This window comes from Anolis carolinensis, chromosome 2 (genome assembly GCF_035594765.1).
Source record: "Anolis carolinensis isolate JA03-04 chromosome 2, rAnoCar3.1.pri, whole genome shotgun sequence".
NCBI lineage: Eukaryota > Metazoa > Chordata > Lepidosauria > Squamata > Dactyloidae > Anolis > Anolis carolinensis.
Genome location: NC_085842.1, coordinates 94,034,438 through 94,050,593, shown reverse-complemented (window position 1 = coordinate 94,050,593; position 16,156 = coordinate 94,034,438). Strand labels below are relative to the sequence as shown.

Sequence of the window (16,156 nt, the reverse complement as noted above, 5' to 3'; positions counted from 1 at the left end):
CGTTTGGCCTATCTTCCTCCTCCAGACAGGTTATCAAAGACCTACCCTTTGACGGACTTGGCCTGTTCAATGCTGGGGCAGATGACAAGTTAAAATCCAACCAAGATTTTAAGATCCTGGCAGCTAAGTGTGGAGTCCAACAATCCCACGCTCAGCGCACTCACTAGTATCCACACCGGTTTTGAAGATATCCTCATCAGCCCTTTGCCAATCAGGGTTACAGACTACCTGCTAAACAAGGCCAATCAAACTAGCACCACCAGCAGAGGAAGCACCACCAAGCCGAAAAGCACTGTGGCCATACAGCTTCCACCAACAATTATCTCAGGTGCATGGGTGCTAAAAATGGTAAAAGATGGCTATGCTTTGGAATTCGAAGAACTTCCCCCAACAGGACACGTCCTCTGTACCGAGCCGTCTCTGTACTGAGCCGTCTCTCGAAATACTCGAAGAAGTTAAAACACTTCTTTCAAAAGGAGCTATCTAGCCATCTCCTTCAGAGCAGAACATGCATGCTTTTGCAGGTACTTTACCATTCCAAAAAGAGGAGGCGGCCTCTGCCCCGTCCTAGACCTCAGAGCTCTAATTCATTCATTCACACCTCAAAGTTCCGGATGGTGAGCTTTGATCCTCCCGCTCCTACACTGAGGAGGCTACTTTGCCTCCATAGACTTACAAGACACTTCCACGTCTCGATCAGAAAGTCCCACAGGCATTTCCTCTCCTTCAAGGTCCTTGACCAAACCTATCAGTTCACCGTCCTTCCGTTCGGCCTTTTCATGGCAGCGAGGGTGTTTACAAAGGTCATTGCAGTGGTGGCAGCCCACCTTAGAAAACAGGGAATAATCATCTTCCCGTATCTGGATGACTGGCTTTTTGTGGCCCCCAACCCTACCACTCTTCAGAGCCATGTGGCCACCTCAGTCAAACTTCTAGACTCCCTCGGCCTCCAACTCAACGCTGTGAAATTGTGCTTGACTCCGACAACAAAGATACATAGGCACTCTCTGACTCCATGTCCCAGAAAGCATTCCTACCGATGGGCAGGTTTCTTTCCCTCCAACACTACTTCAGATAGTCAGTGAGTATGGCCTCTACCTCCTTGTTATATGTTTGCACTTGTTTTTATATGCACTTTACTACCTCCACTTCAGTGGACTTATATATTTCAGGTCATTTGGGTCTTTTACTACGACCCCCAGTTATTTCCACTATCACTGTCCTATATGTGCCTTAATAAAGCATATGTTTGGACACTTTACTTCTTGTCGGTTAGCTATGTCCCACCAGCCTGGACTTCAGCTTACTAGTCTCCACTAGTGTGCGTTCACAGAGTACATGAAGAAAAAAGATAGGTTGTTTACCTGTAACCATGTTTCTTCGAGTGTTACTCTGTGAATTCACACAATCCCGTCCTTCCTTCCCTCTGGCAAACCTCTCGCTTTCCCATTGCCTTTGCAGCATAGGAACTGGGGAGCATGCGCCCAGGGCCGCCTTTTATGCCCTCTGGGGAGAGGGGTGGGGTTACCACCAAAATTTAAAAGATTCAGCTTGGAAGACTTTCTGTTGGAGCTTGTGCATGTGCACAGTTATCTCCACTAGTGTGAATTCACAGAGTTACATTCAAAGAAACATGGTTATAGGTAAGTAACCTGTCCTTATAACCTGCCTCCATCTCCTCAAAGGAACTCAGGGCGGCTTACATGGGGACCAAGCTCAGAAAGTCAAATAACATATAAAAATCAAAAACACAACAACAGGATAATTAAAAACATTAAGTAACGGAATTGTGATAGATACTTTAGACAGTGATAGAGTCTTTGGAGGTTATTAAACAGAGGCAGGAAGGGATCTGCTGGGAATGCTTTGATTGTGTATTCCTGCATGCCACTGGACATGACTAGATAGCCCTTGTGGTTTTTCCCAACTCTGATTCTATGAATAATGGACACATCTGTTTCAGAATATAAATTTTTATTGCTTAGGTAACAAACTCCCTGCCTTCCAAATGTAGGGATGTTTGGGCACCCCATATTAGTTCCTTCTATACATATCTTTCCAAATACAAAATAAGCTGACAGTTATTAAAAAACTGTATTTTGCTTTTAGAGGAACTTTACATTATGTCATTACACTCCACTAATCAACAGAACTGTATAACAGTAGTCTCCTGTTCATCAATCCATAATGAAACATACTTCAAATTAAACAGTCCTTCACATCCAGAAAGGAAAACAAGAGGTTCATGAAAAGAACTTTTCGCAAGCATCTTTGCATATGTGAGTTCCTCTGTATTTTTTAAGTAGGTCTAATGACTGTTGCTGTATTTCTGAAATGACAGACTCATGGTCCTGGCTGTCAATATGAAGAAGAACAAGGCAGCACTCCAATACATCAGGGAACCGGGAAGCCTGTGAAGAAAGTGATTTTTTTTGTATATATCAGAAAGTGTCATGCAAAATCCAGGCGGGTGTGTACACACACACACACTCACTTCATTTATAACTCACCCTATCTCCCTGAGGGGACTCAGAGAAGTGTCCAACGAAAGTAACAAATTGGCAGACATTCAATGCCAAAAATGTATCTTACTACAGTGTCTACTGTATTTATATTTAATACTCTTTTAATACTGTATTATGTAGTTATCATAGCTATATTTGTTCCAAAAAGGACAAAATGTATGAAATGAGAACTACCCCCTTTCTCTCAGTAAGATGCTTTTCAACCATTTGATGAAGTTGCATCTTGCAAATCCCTCTGGAGGTTTATAACAACAACAACAACAACAACAACAACAACAACAACAACATTCTTCTATCCCGCCACCATTTCCCCAAAGGGACTTGGGGAAGCTTACACATTGCACAAGGTGCCTAAAATAGAACATAAAATAAAACACAATATAAAATACAATTGAATAAAACAACAACAACTTAAAACTCAATTAAAACAGCTCATTAACCAATGGCGGTAAGCTACTGTAAACATGTATTTTCTAATATTTGTAATAATAACAGCACTTATTCTCCCTGTACTAACAGGAGAATAACCATGCCATGTTGGGAAAATAATGTTTTACTAAATATGAGAACTATTTCATTTCTGCAACTTGATGGTATACTGTTAGGAGAATAAATTCCCTGTTCTCTGCAAGCTATGTGTTGATAACTACAGATTCACATGAGACCTTTCTAATTAAGAATAGAGTACTTGCTGTCCCACCTAAAAACAAAAGTGCTTAAAATATCTAATCCTATAGATAAGCAGTGACTTCGTCAACAAGCCTTCAAGAGACCAAATTCCTCTTGGTTTTCTTATTACTAAAGCATTCTACTGTTCAGACTTCTAAGCCTCAAAGCTACTTTTGAAACAATTATTTGGCTCAATTTTTAAATCTTACCTTTATATTCTCAGGAAACTCTGCTAGTTTTTTATTAGCTTCTGTGAGTTGCTTTGTCAGATCTGGCAGAGAAATCTGTTCGTTCACTTGATCTTGACTGTCAAAAAAGATACGTTTGAATTTTTCCAAAGACATATTAAAACAGTTAAATATTCCATACCTTTTTTCTTATTAGTAACTGTGTTAAAAGGAGAAAAAATAAACTAGACAGCTTAGTTTTAGACTATGCCTTTGGCGAAACATTTATATTACACATTTAGAAAATTATTCTTCTAATAAATATAGTTTTCCAGGTTCATTAGAAATCTGAAATTGGTATTATTGGCACTCTTTAAAGTCTTTTCAGTCACTATTATTCTTCAAAGTGAATACGTATCCCTGCTTAGCAAGTATTAGCCTTGAGGATGGAGACTACTGTACTGTGGAGCCATGTTATAATTCCTAAAATAGCAATGAAATGGTTTGTATGGCCATGGAGCAGTTGTGCAACCCACCTCAAAGGATCCTGTAATGATAAATTGAGGGGAAGGGAGCCACATTCACTGTCATAAGGGAGAAGCACAATTTATAGAAATATACATTATTGTGAATCCACAAATCCATATAGTGGGAGCACAAGTTCTGAAGACACCTGCATGAACCTAACTGCACTATAATTTAAGTGATAAGCTAGTCTGATTTTCTTGAACACAAATGTTTACATCTTCCCCCTCCAGACACAGGCATCACCTTCATTATCATGTCCCTCAATGGGATGTGAATACAAGGTACCTCAGAGCTGCTTTAAACCAATTGATTCCTATTGCTTGCAAAGTACTTTAAAAGGAAAAGAATAATTTGCAACTCCTTCCTCTGAACAGGACACTGGTGCTCTGATTAAATCTTAATACTGTGGTGGTTATTGGTTGTAGGAAAAATCCCATTCTAGGAAGATTTTGAATGCACTCCCCATGCTAGTAAATAGAAGTTGCAGAAAAATTAATCCAAAATTACAATGAGATGGAAGACCGAATTGTAGGAATAAATCAATTTAATAAATACTCAATTTAGTCTAGGATCAAAATAGTTTAATTGTGACACTTGGAGCATCAATTATAAACAAACCTGAAAAAGTGTAAGTGGGAAACACACACGTGATTTAAGCTGTCCGATTTTCCCTTGCTGATCCAAATCCATCTTAAAATCATTGCACCCTAGCTCTTAGGACTAAAGGAAATGTTTCCATTACCAATTCCTTTAGTTAGCACCTGTTTGGACTGAAAACTCTCATCTTAAGTGTCTATTTAGACTAGAAAAGAAGGTCCCAAGAATATTCTGTATGTTCAAGGCTCCACACTACAGAAATTATGTATGTATGTATGTATGTATGTATGTATGTATGTATGTATGTTATACAATGACAGTCTCCAATGGAGGCTAAACCTTTATTGCAGCTTGCACATACTGCTGTAAACAGAAAATTTGCTTAACATTTTAAATATAAAACAGAATATAATTTAAACAATTGATTAAATTGATTTTATTTGTATACCGCTCTGAGATAGGATATAGGATGTACACAATACATTCCATCCATGTGAACGTGTGAGTGTACACGTATGTGTGTGATGGATGCTTTGTTTTTGTGTCAAACTACATGAGATAAATTAGGACCTTAGTGTAACCAGAATTTAGCATTCATCTTTGAAGACAACGTGATGAATTAAATGCATATATTGTTACTCCCCCCACCCCTGTTCCTCAGCAAGTCTTCAATTAGCCTTACCTCCAAGCCTGGCCTGATGGGGTTTCGATCTCTTCATTCTGTCCATTGGTGGCACTTTGGTGGAAATTGTTTTTCTGATGCTGACAGATCATGTCTGTCAAAGTCTGCTGAACTCTAGAAATATCCCTCTGTAAACTCTGGACTGCAGCATGTTCTGCTGACAGGAGCACTCTACAGGCCTCCAGTTTCACTTCTCTTTCCATAGATAGGGCTGACTTGGCTGGTGAGGCAGTTTCTTCGGGAGCACCATTGCTCTTGGGAAATGGATCTGGTTCAACGCTGATTTTGGCCTCAGTTTTTTCAGAGGCTTTCCTGATGTCAGTCTCAGCTGCAGCTTCTTCAAGTGAAGAGTTTAATTTGGCATTGCTCTGGTCAAGAAAAGACTTCCCAGAAGAGCAAGCTTCAGGCTGAAGTTCTGATTTCTCTAAGGCAGAAGGACCACGTGGGTCCCACCACAGGTCATATAGCTGCCCATAAGCCACAAATGCCTCTAAGCTTTGGAAAGTAACCATGCTCTGCGAATCCGTGTGGTCCAGCTTTTCTCTCAGATGATCACATACTGCCAACAAGAAACAAATACTGTTGCAAAAAACAGGCATCCCAGTGTCATTTTAAAAAGCAAAATTCTACACAAGAGAATCCGATGCTAATCTTTGATAAATATAATTTGTACAAATTCCATCGCCATATTTAATTATTTTGCCTCATTAAAGGCTAGAAAAAATTCCCTTATCATACAATTCAGCTATCTGAATTCATTCAACAATATTATTAATCCTCTTATTATTCAACCCCAAACAATAATAAATAAATAAATCACAGAATCATATGGCAGCAAGCAACTACAAGGGTCATCTAATCCAAACTCTACAGATAAAACATACCCTACACTGAATTATGTTTCAGCAGTTTCTAAAATGACAAAATAGTTGCTTTTAATTGGAGAGGTAGGCAAGAAGGACATAAAACATGTGATGCACTAAGAAGCTAGCATATAAATTGGCTTCCTAAAGTGATGACATTGTTTTCTAATCATTGTGCTATTTATGTGATATAAATAAGAATTGCCTTAAACAACTGTTGAAGTTCTTAATAGATCAATTAACATATTTACTTGATTCTAATGCTTACCTTTTTTGACTAAATTGCCTTCCCAAAGTTAGGGTGCACATTAGATTCATGTAATATGGTAAATACTTTTTTGAGTTTCAGGGTTTTGAAAATTTAGGTGCACATTAGGTTCGATGGCGTATTAGACTCGAGTAAATATGGTAATTTTATCAGCTGCCTTTTTGAGAAATAAAACATCAAAATGACATCTTTTCTTTAAAAAAATGGAATAATCACTCATTTTAAGGAGGAAAGTCCAATTTTTACACAATCTTGTTCATTCCTTAGCATGCTAGCACAGATAGCCCCACATTCCTTGCCTTGGAAATTTATGCGGCAAAGACAGATAACAGCACTGCAATACAATGGAATTTTATACCACTATTACAGTATCCTGGACTGACACCTTTAATAATCTGTGTTGGAACAATGGGGTTACTTTACTAGTTAATTCCAGATAATCTCCTCAAAGGAGAGTTGTAGTTCAGTAGTGTAGGCACATGCTTCACATGCTAGAAAATCAAGGACAAATCTGCCTTGAGTCCTGCACAAGAAGACAGGCAGGACAAAAAATAAATAAACGAATACATTAATATGCATAGAAGATACTAGGCAAAAGCTGACCAGTAACTTGATGATGATCTATGTACATCACTGCATGATTTTAGCTGCATTTACAAGTCATTATGATTTATTGTGAAAAGAATACAGTAAGATTTGGCCTTATCCTTTCTACCTCATTTGAAAGGGAAAATTTAAGACTTCCATTCAGTTTGGGACAAATCAATTTCTCTTTATTAGTGAATAAGTAAAGGATATCATATCACCCATGGCTGTGAACCACAATTCCGCATTTGGGGTAAAATTGGAAAATATGCAGTGTCCCAAATTATGGAAAGAAATACTGGCATGCTACTGCAAATATTTCTTGGTAGTATATGGACAATATCTAGCAGAGTTTTCTAACCAAGTAGCATGGATTATTTTATTTCACTTTTAGATTTTGATGATTTTATCTCTTTGAGAAGAGCTTCTAATTCTGAAATTTGCCCAAGATTGGATAAAGAATAAGCCAAATTAATAACCATAGGAAAACAAAGGCAGGAAATCTAAGATAGGGTTGGTGCCCACTGATTATTTTGCAAGAAGCATGTGTAAAGTCTGGGAGAAGGAATATATAACAGTCACTGAATAACAGCTGAAGAAGAAGGGAATCTGGAAGGCTATAACTTGATTAGCCATGATCTACATAATGCCCAAGGGATTTGGATCAGTTCTTGAGGCTAGCAAGTTCATCAGCTTTCAAGTACAGTAGAGTCTCACTTATCCAAGCTAAATGGGCCAGCAGAAGCTTGGATAAGCGAATATATTGGATAATAAGGAGGGATTAAGGAAAAGCCTATTAAACATCAAATGAGGTTATGATTTTACAAATTAAGCACCAAAACGTCATATTATACAACAAATTGGACAGAAAAAGTAGTTCAGTATGCAGTAATGTTATGTTGTAATTACTGTATTTACGAATTTAGCACCAAAATATCACGATATATTGAAAACATTGACTACAAAAATGGCTTGGATAATCCAGAGGCTTGGATAAGTGAGGCTTGGATAAGTGAGACACTACTGTACTAGTGGTACATCTACACTGTAGAGTTAATGCAGTGTGACACCACTTTAACTGCCATGGCTCAATACTATGGAATCCTGGGAGCTATAGTTTGACAATATCTTTAGCTTTCTCTGCCAAAGAGTGATGATGCCTCACCAAACGAAAAATCCCATTATTCCACAACATCGAGCCATGGCAGTTAAGATGTCAGACTGAATCAATTCTGCATCACATATAGGATTAATAACAGCCTGAAATGTTTTTTTTAATTGTTATTCTTTAATGGGAGTAGGAATCACTGCAGCAACCAGAAATGGGAAAGTAGGGTATGGGAGATGAAACTCATTATGTATGTTAATGTCATCAGGTCCCCCTTGTGGTGAGAAAAATTTTGAGAGCAGTCATGATTTTCTGGATTTTTTATGTGACAGCACAATAGGTTTGCAAGGATGATTGGAAATGGCTTTTTAAAGGTTAATCAAATCTTTCTGACATACACTTGCAGGTCACATTGGGCTTTATTTATTTATTTATTTATTTATTTATTTATTTACAGCATTTATATTCCGCCCTTCTCACCCCGAAGGGGACTCAGGGCGGATCACATTACACATATAGGCAAACATTCAATGCCTTTTAACATAGAACAAAGACAAGACAAACACAGGCTCTGAGTGGGCCTCGAACTCATGACCTCCTGGTCAGAGTGATTCATTGCAGCTGGTTGCAACTGGCTTGCTCTCCAGCCTGCGCCACAGCCCGGGCCTTTATGGAGAGATGCTGAAGAGATAGACAGGCCAAAGAGAAATATGAGTATCTAAAAGATGCAAGTGTATTGTTAGGGAAACTATAGTGAACACCTTTAAGGCTAAGAAGGGACAATGGTTCTGCTGGAAGAAGATTGACGGAATGTGCTGTGTGAGTTGACTGCAATATGATTCTGGGCACAAAAACTAAAGATGGGCTCCAAATAAATACATTTCAAGAACCTCACTGAGGGAAATGAAAATTGCCATGCAGAATCTGTAACAGACTTTGAATTTATTCAAGCACTTGAAGATGATCTTCAGTTACCTTACTTTGGGAGAATGGCAAAACAAAGAAACAAGTTTAAAGAGATGATTTTATGACAGTGATATTCATGAAACAGAAACTATCCTATCTTTCAGTTTTGGTGATATTGACTTGGCTTTTGGTTTATTTTCTAAAAACATCTGGGGGCAGCATGTACACCTGGAATTCCATTAGTGCATTGTTACTCAAAATAATCCTTTGACCGGGATCACAGCCAAGTTTGCATTGCTGTATCTGCAGTCCAGTGCTCATGCTACATAGTGGGTTTGGAGATGACAATGCTAGCAGGCTTATGTCTGGCGGAGAATTAAGCAGAATCTAGGGTCACATCTGTTTGGCTAGCTTTTGGAATAATCCTCAAAGTTTTGCTGGGACAGGACTGGCCTTATGTACAAGTTCTTCTAAATACAGCATATGAATCCTCCCCCCCCCCCACAAAAAAAACCCTGTGAGAAAGGTGTGCATGATCTAGTTATCACATAAGATGATGCTTGAATTCTAAGGGAGTGCAAACAATATTCTTAGGAATTATGTCTCTGAAACTAAAGATACAATAGATCTACCTAGCAGGAAAACCTTAAAAGCCATCCACTGCAGACTGGAGAACTGTGCAGTTCTTAGTATCCATTTAGCTCAGATGTTACTCGCCGCTGTGGTGTTGCCTTTGGCAAAAGGGCTTTCTCACAGAGAAGGGCTTTAAGGCGGTGCTCAAAATTTCCCCATGCTTGTGGAGTAAATGCCTTACAGAAAGAGCACGACTGCATGGAGTGTGTTTCTCCCAAGCAGAGAAGACACTTTGTGTGTCCATCTGCTTCTGGGAGATTTCCTCCACAAGAAATACATTGTTTAAGAGTCATCAAAGACATTATACCAACCGGGATTAGGAGAAAGAGTTGTCCTTAAACAGTCCAGGTCAACGAAAGGAGGAAGTTGCAAAATCCGTTAAAGAGTCCGAGTTGTACCGAGGAAGTTTTAAGTTTTTGAATAAGAGAGATTCCTTAATGGTGTAAAGGCGGCTGGAAAAAGAGAACTAAGGCTGCAGCTCCTCTGACTACCTATATTGCCTCCTGTGGAGGGTGGGCGGGACCACAGCCACAAGCCTAAAGCTTTCCAGAGGTTTCTAACGGATTGTTGCACAGGTGCATCAAACTATCACATGTACTGATTTCAGAGACCACGAAGGAGAAAACCCAATGCAACACTTTCATACATCTCTAGAAAACATTCATATCTCTGTCTCATACACATTGAGTAGGAATGGGATCTATAAATGTAGTCTTTGTTTGCATAGCCAACATCTGACATAGCTGGGGAAATTTGAAGGGTGTTCTTTCAATGAACAAGGATGGTCATATCCAGGGCAAGAAAAGTAACCAGATGATTTTTTCCGAGGAAGTAGCTAAAGAGGCAGTGAGAATGGGAGACTCTCCAACCCTTATCTCTTTCCATGTTTCTTTTCAAAATACTGAAACAAAGAAGGAATGAGGCTTTACCTGTAGGAAAGAGGAGGTTACAGATGTCTTGCATGAGATTAAAGTTCCCAGCATCATAGCTGCGGGTCACTGCTCTGAGAAAAGCTTTCACTGCCTCTTCCCAAGAAGAGGTCTGAAGGTTCAAAAATGCTAGGGTCAGATCATGAGAAATATGGAACAGGAGCTAAAGGCAAACAATAAAAAGTCACAGGTTTCTGTAAGTAACTAGGAAAATTAAAATGAAAAACAAATCTCCCAAGATCAGTTTTGATCCAGTCACTCTTGTAATGTACTATCTGTCTGTTCTGCCACACCCAAAATAATTACCATTTTGTTTTTTGTAAACAAATAACTGCATATTCCTTGTCAGATAATGTAGATTAAATCAAATGGCATATTCAAACTAAATACATTTAACCAATTGATAAATAGTAAGGAAACATGTATGTAAAACTTATAGATTAAGTGACTCTACTTTACCTGTGACTGGACCTAGAATTATAGTAGCACTGTAAACCAAAAACCAAAGGACAAATTACCTGCCTGGGATGAGTGTTGGGAGTTGTAGGGGGATACTCAACAGTTCTCAGCTGCTCCAATATCTTCTGTGACTGTTCAAAGGTATTCACACCAAATATGCTCTGCCATACGCCAATAACTATTTCTGTGAAACAGCCACCTTGTTTCACTGGCCAGCTGTGATAACAAGGAATGGAGGGACTTCGGCTTTCCACCAAATTCCTTTCATTCAGGTGCTTGTGAAGCAATTCATTAAAACAGAATACCAATCTATGTCCCTATAAACAAATAGGACACCAATTAATCATTTCAATTAATCTTTTTAAAAAGAAATCAAATGAAAAAGAAATGGGTGAAATAATAGATGTAAATAAAGTAACAAAGGAAAAAAGAAGAATCTTGGATTGTTATATTACCAAAAAATAAAAGAGAGAGAGAGAGACTTTGATAAATTTTGTAATGTATTTGCCAAATAAATGGATGGGTCACTGTGAAGCCTATTTCACAAAGGTTTCTTCAGACAGGGGAAAAATATTTTCCTTTATATCCCACCTCTGTCACCAATTTAAACCTGGAACTCACACCTGTTCCTAATCAAAGATTGCAGGGATCTTCTTGGACTCTTTAAATCTTATTCAGTGTTTTAAAGAAACAGTCCTCATACTGAACAAAACAGTAACTATTTATTAAGATCTTGCAACAAAAGCATGTTGGTTACATTTGTATATTGCTTCTTTGGTTGAATAACATTGTTTCATTACAGCTTTCCTCCATACAAATCTTTATACACAGAAAGATTCACTTGTTTATTATGCAGGAGCAGACTCTCAACTCTTTTCAACTTATTATACTATTTCCTCAAATATCTTTTTCCAACATACTCCCTGACCTATATTCACTAACAACTAACTTTCATGACCTAGCAGTTAGCTTTTTCCCATCCTAACCGACTTTAGAATGTTCGGGGGTTTTTTCCAACTGCCATTTCTTGGCTATCTCCCCTTTCAAATTCTAGCACCCCCTCATTTACATATGACCAATCAGGTCGCCTCTATGTAAATTAGCTCCTCCCCAACTTTCTAAGAATCACAAAATGGCTGTTCGCACACCAGCCCTGCAAGATAGGTCATGTTTAAACATTAACAATCATATCTAAAATTTACACTATAATTAAGCATTTCAGTACAGTCACATTTGTATTTATAGAGCCTTTACAACTGCTCAGGAGCACAATCCTAAGCCTCAAACCAATTCAGCTGAAATGCCTTTTGTGCCACAGAATGACCAAATACTTTGGGAAGCAATCATGAAATTAACAGCAATCCTCTGCATGTTTACTAAGTAGGAAGACAAACTATTCAATAAGCCTCACTCTCTACAAATAGAATAGCAACCTAAAGATTTCAGTTTAAACTCTCTATAAATATATGCCATAATTTGACTTTAAGAATACGTTCCTAGAGTTAATGTACAGAAGCTAGAGTATTGATGTTTTGGCAGAGCTGTGTCTCTGAATTTGAAACCGGTTTGTTCATACTGTATGATTAACAGTATCAATCCTCATAATTTGCACAATCATGAAAATATGGCTTTGTGTTATTCATCCAATTGGTTCCCATAAAAATCATAACTCATATTTCATGTAAGAAGTTCTCTTTCATTCTGTATATTTAATCAGACACAACTGTGTTGAGAAATCTTGAATGCAGACTTTAACATGTCCATCGTATTACATCAGTGTAACATTTTCAATTGTTTAAACCCCTTTTTTATTAAAAAAAACCCTCAACTTCCCAGAAGAGGAATGATTATGCACTTCTTTCAAGATGCAGATCTCTTATTGAATCTAAGTATTATGGAAGTGATTTATCATGGAGAAATGTGCAGTATAAGTAACAACTTTGATGACAAATAATTAGAAAGGAAGCAGTAACCAATTAAAACCACACTGACCAATAAGCTCTCATGCTGCTGGAGAACCTCTTGCGCTCCAACCCAGTTCCTGGAAGAGAGGAATTCTTGGGCGCATCTGAAGGAGAACGTCACTGAGAGGTCTCTGTCTCCGGCTCTCAGAGCCACTTCAGCAGCGGCTTTAAGAGAAGCCGTATCTCCCTTTTTAGCCAGCACTTTGGCTGCATCGTAAGGAGAGGAAGCTCCCAGATAACTAAAAAAGAAAGAGACACAATGACTTAAGTCTGAAGGAAGCTTTATTTCTTCCAGAAAACACAGCTTGTTCATTTCAGGACAATGTCCCTCTCTTTCAAACTATTAATGCTATCAGAATTACCTACATTTCACAATGAAATATATAGCAGCACTATATTGCTGCTGCCAGTTCTCCAGTTTCAATTTCAAAGCAAGTTTTATCATCATACACAAGCTGAACTGTTTACACTCATGAATAAATAATTTGGCAACACTAACATAATAGCATAGTCTCTCAAGGTCTTAGAGCAAGCCACATGGTGTATAAAAAAGCCAATGAATTCGTTCAGATAAAGGAAAACAGCCACCATGCCCACTAACAAAAACAGCAAGATAGTCAAGATAAGATGCTACTTGTCTGACTGAAATGAATTGATGAACAACTATATGTCCCACCCTGAGCATTATGGTATTTTAAAACTTTACAGTATTCTGCACTATTTGTTGATCACCTCCTCCTGTTGAAAACTGAAGAGAAGGATTACTCAAGATGATAATAATAATAAAACTTTATTTATACCCGCCACCATCTCCCCACAGGGACTTGGGGCGGCTCACATGGGGCAAGGCCCAACCAGCATAATTTACAAAAACAACAGCATAAATACATTGCACAATATACAAAAAATAAAACACAATAAGACAATAAAACAGGAGTTAATACAGCGATAATAATATCAATCAACCACCAAGTACAATTCAGTCGACTTCATTGGTGGTGGTGGTGGGGGGGGGGGGGGGGGACTGCAGCAGCAATATAAAAATAACATCATCAGTAAGTAAGTAAAAGTAAAAGTTTATTTGTATACCGCCCTCTCTCCCAAAAGGGACTCAGGGCGGTTTCCAATATAAAATCAGCATAAAACATTGTACAATAAAACACTGAAAACACTATAAAACGCTATAAGAATTAGAAACGAAAACAAAACATAACAATTGACTAAAACAATCACATAAGCAGAAGGAATATAATCACTCAAATAACATGAATCCGCAAAGAAAGAGGGGAAAAAAAGACCACTGGGATGGAGGAGAGGATGGCCTGGAGGGACCACTAGAACTAAAATGCAATGTGATATTCTAAGATGCTTTGGGGCAGAGGAATAAAGTGCAGTGTTTCAAGTCAAAGAGGTGGCCTGTGCGACTACTATAGCTATGGGCTCGGTTATCCAAAGGCGCAGCGGAAGAGCCAGGTTTTAAGCAGCTTTTTGAAGGAAGCCAGGGTGGGTGCTTGCCGGATCTCCTCCGGAAGGGAATTCCAGATCCGGGGAGCAACAATAGAAAAGGCCTGCTCCCTCGTCCCCGCCAACCGAGCCTGGGATGGTGCCGGGAGCGAAAGAAGTGCCCTACCGGATGAACGAAGAGGACGAGTGGGTTCATAGCGGGAGATGCGGTCACAAAGGTAGGTGGGTCCCAAACCGTTTAGGGTTTTATAGGTAAGAACCTGCACCTTGAATTGGGACCGGAAAATAATCGGTAGCCAGTGGAGCTCCTTGAACAGGGGAGTAGATCTCTCCCTGTAGTTTGCTCCAGTTAACAACCTGGCAGCCGCACGTTGGACTAACTGAAGTTTCCGGGCCGTCTTCAGGGGCAACCCCACGTAGAGTGCATTGCAATAATCCAGTCTAGAGGTGACTAAGGCGTGGACCACCGTGGCCAAGTCAGACTTCACGAGGTATGGTTGCAGCTGGCGCACAAGCTTTAATTGTGCAAAGGCCCTCCCAGCCACCGCCGACACCTGAGCCTCAAGTGTCAGTGATGAGTCCAGGAGGACCCCCAAGCTGCGGACCTGCGCCTTCAGGGGAAGTGCGACCCCATCAATTAAAATACTCCAATAGAAGGGACCTAATAAAATTCAGGATAGATAATCACATTCTTAAAGGAATCTTGGGTATTTTCTTAACTCTGTCAGGGCTTCATAAGGCCCTGACAAAAAAACACTGTCAAAGTACCATTTTGCTGCCAGGGAATAATGACCATCCTTCTCCAGCACTGCTGCCCAACTGGTGTACAGCTCTTCCAGCATAGGATCTTCAGGCCGCAATCTAGCCTTTGCAATTACAATGGCCTCCCTGAGAAAAAGCGCAAAAAGAGAAAAACAATATTTTGATAAACCATTATTTCACCAGAACTTTCCCCAATGCCAACGCATAGAATTCTGTTGAGACAGCAACTGAGAGAAACTGGCTAACTTGACTTGAACAATGTGGTTTAAAATTAGCATGGCTAGAGATTGCTTTTGTGAGCAAGTTTTCCTGACAGAGCTTTGGTTCCCATATAGATGCACATCAGCAAATCCCTAATTACTTAAGAAACAATGACTCTTTGATGAATATATGAATAATTTACATTTGAATGAGTAGGTAATGGGTTATTTCAAATCATCATGTATGTCAATTAATCCATAATGTATGCATCTGTATCTATCACAAGCTAAGTGATAGGTACAAATGTGTAAATTAGATCTACATCCATGTAGACATGAAATATCTATTGCGAAATGGTTGCAAACTCAAGAATTCTGACATGTGTAATATGACTGAAAGTGCGAAAAGTAACTGCATCAGCTCCTTGTTCAGTATTATTATAACTACTTACGATAGATTTGTGGAAGCTAAAATAAAACGAGTGATGCCCATCTTCATCAGCTATCACTTAGAAGCCACTCAAAAGCATTCTGAAGTAATACAGGCTATGGATTTAATATTAGAATCACTTTCGCTACTTTTTCAATATAAGGTAATTCCCATATTCACCCACCAGCTAGTAGTAAGCTGATCGTGCATGACTGAAAATGTACGAAAATAGACATAGAACTGAGGAGTAGAGAAAAGTAGGATTAAATAAAGAAAATTATAAGAGTATGAAGTAAAAAAAGCAACAACCCAGAGTCACAGATCACATAAATTTAGCTTAATGTTAGCAATAAATACTGTTGGATACATTAATCACGCAATCTCATCTGTAAGCTGCAACCCGCTAAAACAACTGGA

General features: G+C 38.8%; 1 protein-coding gene across 2 annotated transcripts in view; it reads right to left on the bottom strand.

Moving 5' to 3' along the window:
* Window positions 1–1,957: 1,957 nt before the first annotated feature.
* Window positions 1,958–16,156, bottom strand: part of gemin5 (gem nuclear organelle associated protein 5) — a 55,634-nt gene continuing 41,435 nt past the window's right edge. For both annotated transcript variants that reach the window (XM_062970240.1, XM_008114787.3), the window contains exons 22-28: window positions 15,116–15,235; window positions 12,912–13,122; window positions 10,979–11,236; window positions 10,461–10,623; window positions 5,169–5,727; window positions 3,404–3,500; window positions 1,958–2,411 (exon numbers count right to left, since the gene is read on the bottom strand). In XM_062970240.1, the coding sequence (XP_062826310.1) occupies window positions 2,244–2,411; window positions 3,404–3,500; window positions 5,169–5,727; window positions 10,461–10,623; window positions 10,979–11,236; window positions 12,912–13,122; window positions 15,116–15,235 (1,576 nt within the window). In that variant the 3' untranslated portion in view covers window positions 1,958–2,243. The remainder of the gene's footprint in view (window positions 2,412–3,403; window positions 3,501–5,168; window positions 5,728–10,460; window positions 10,624–10,978; window positions 11,237–12,911; window positions 13,123–15,115; window positions 15,236–16,156) is intronic.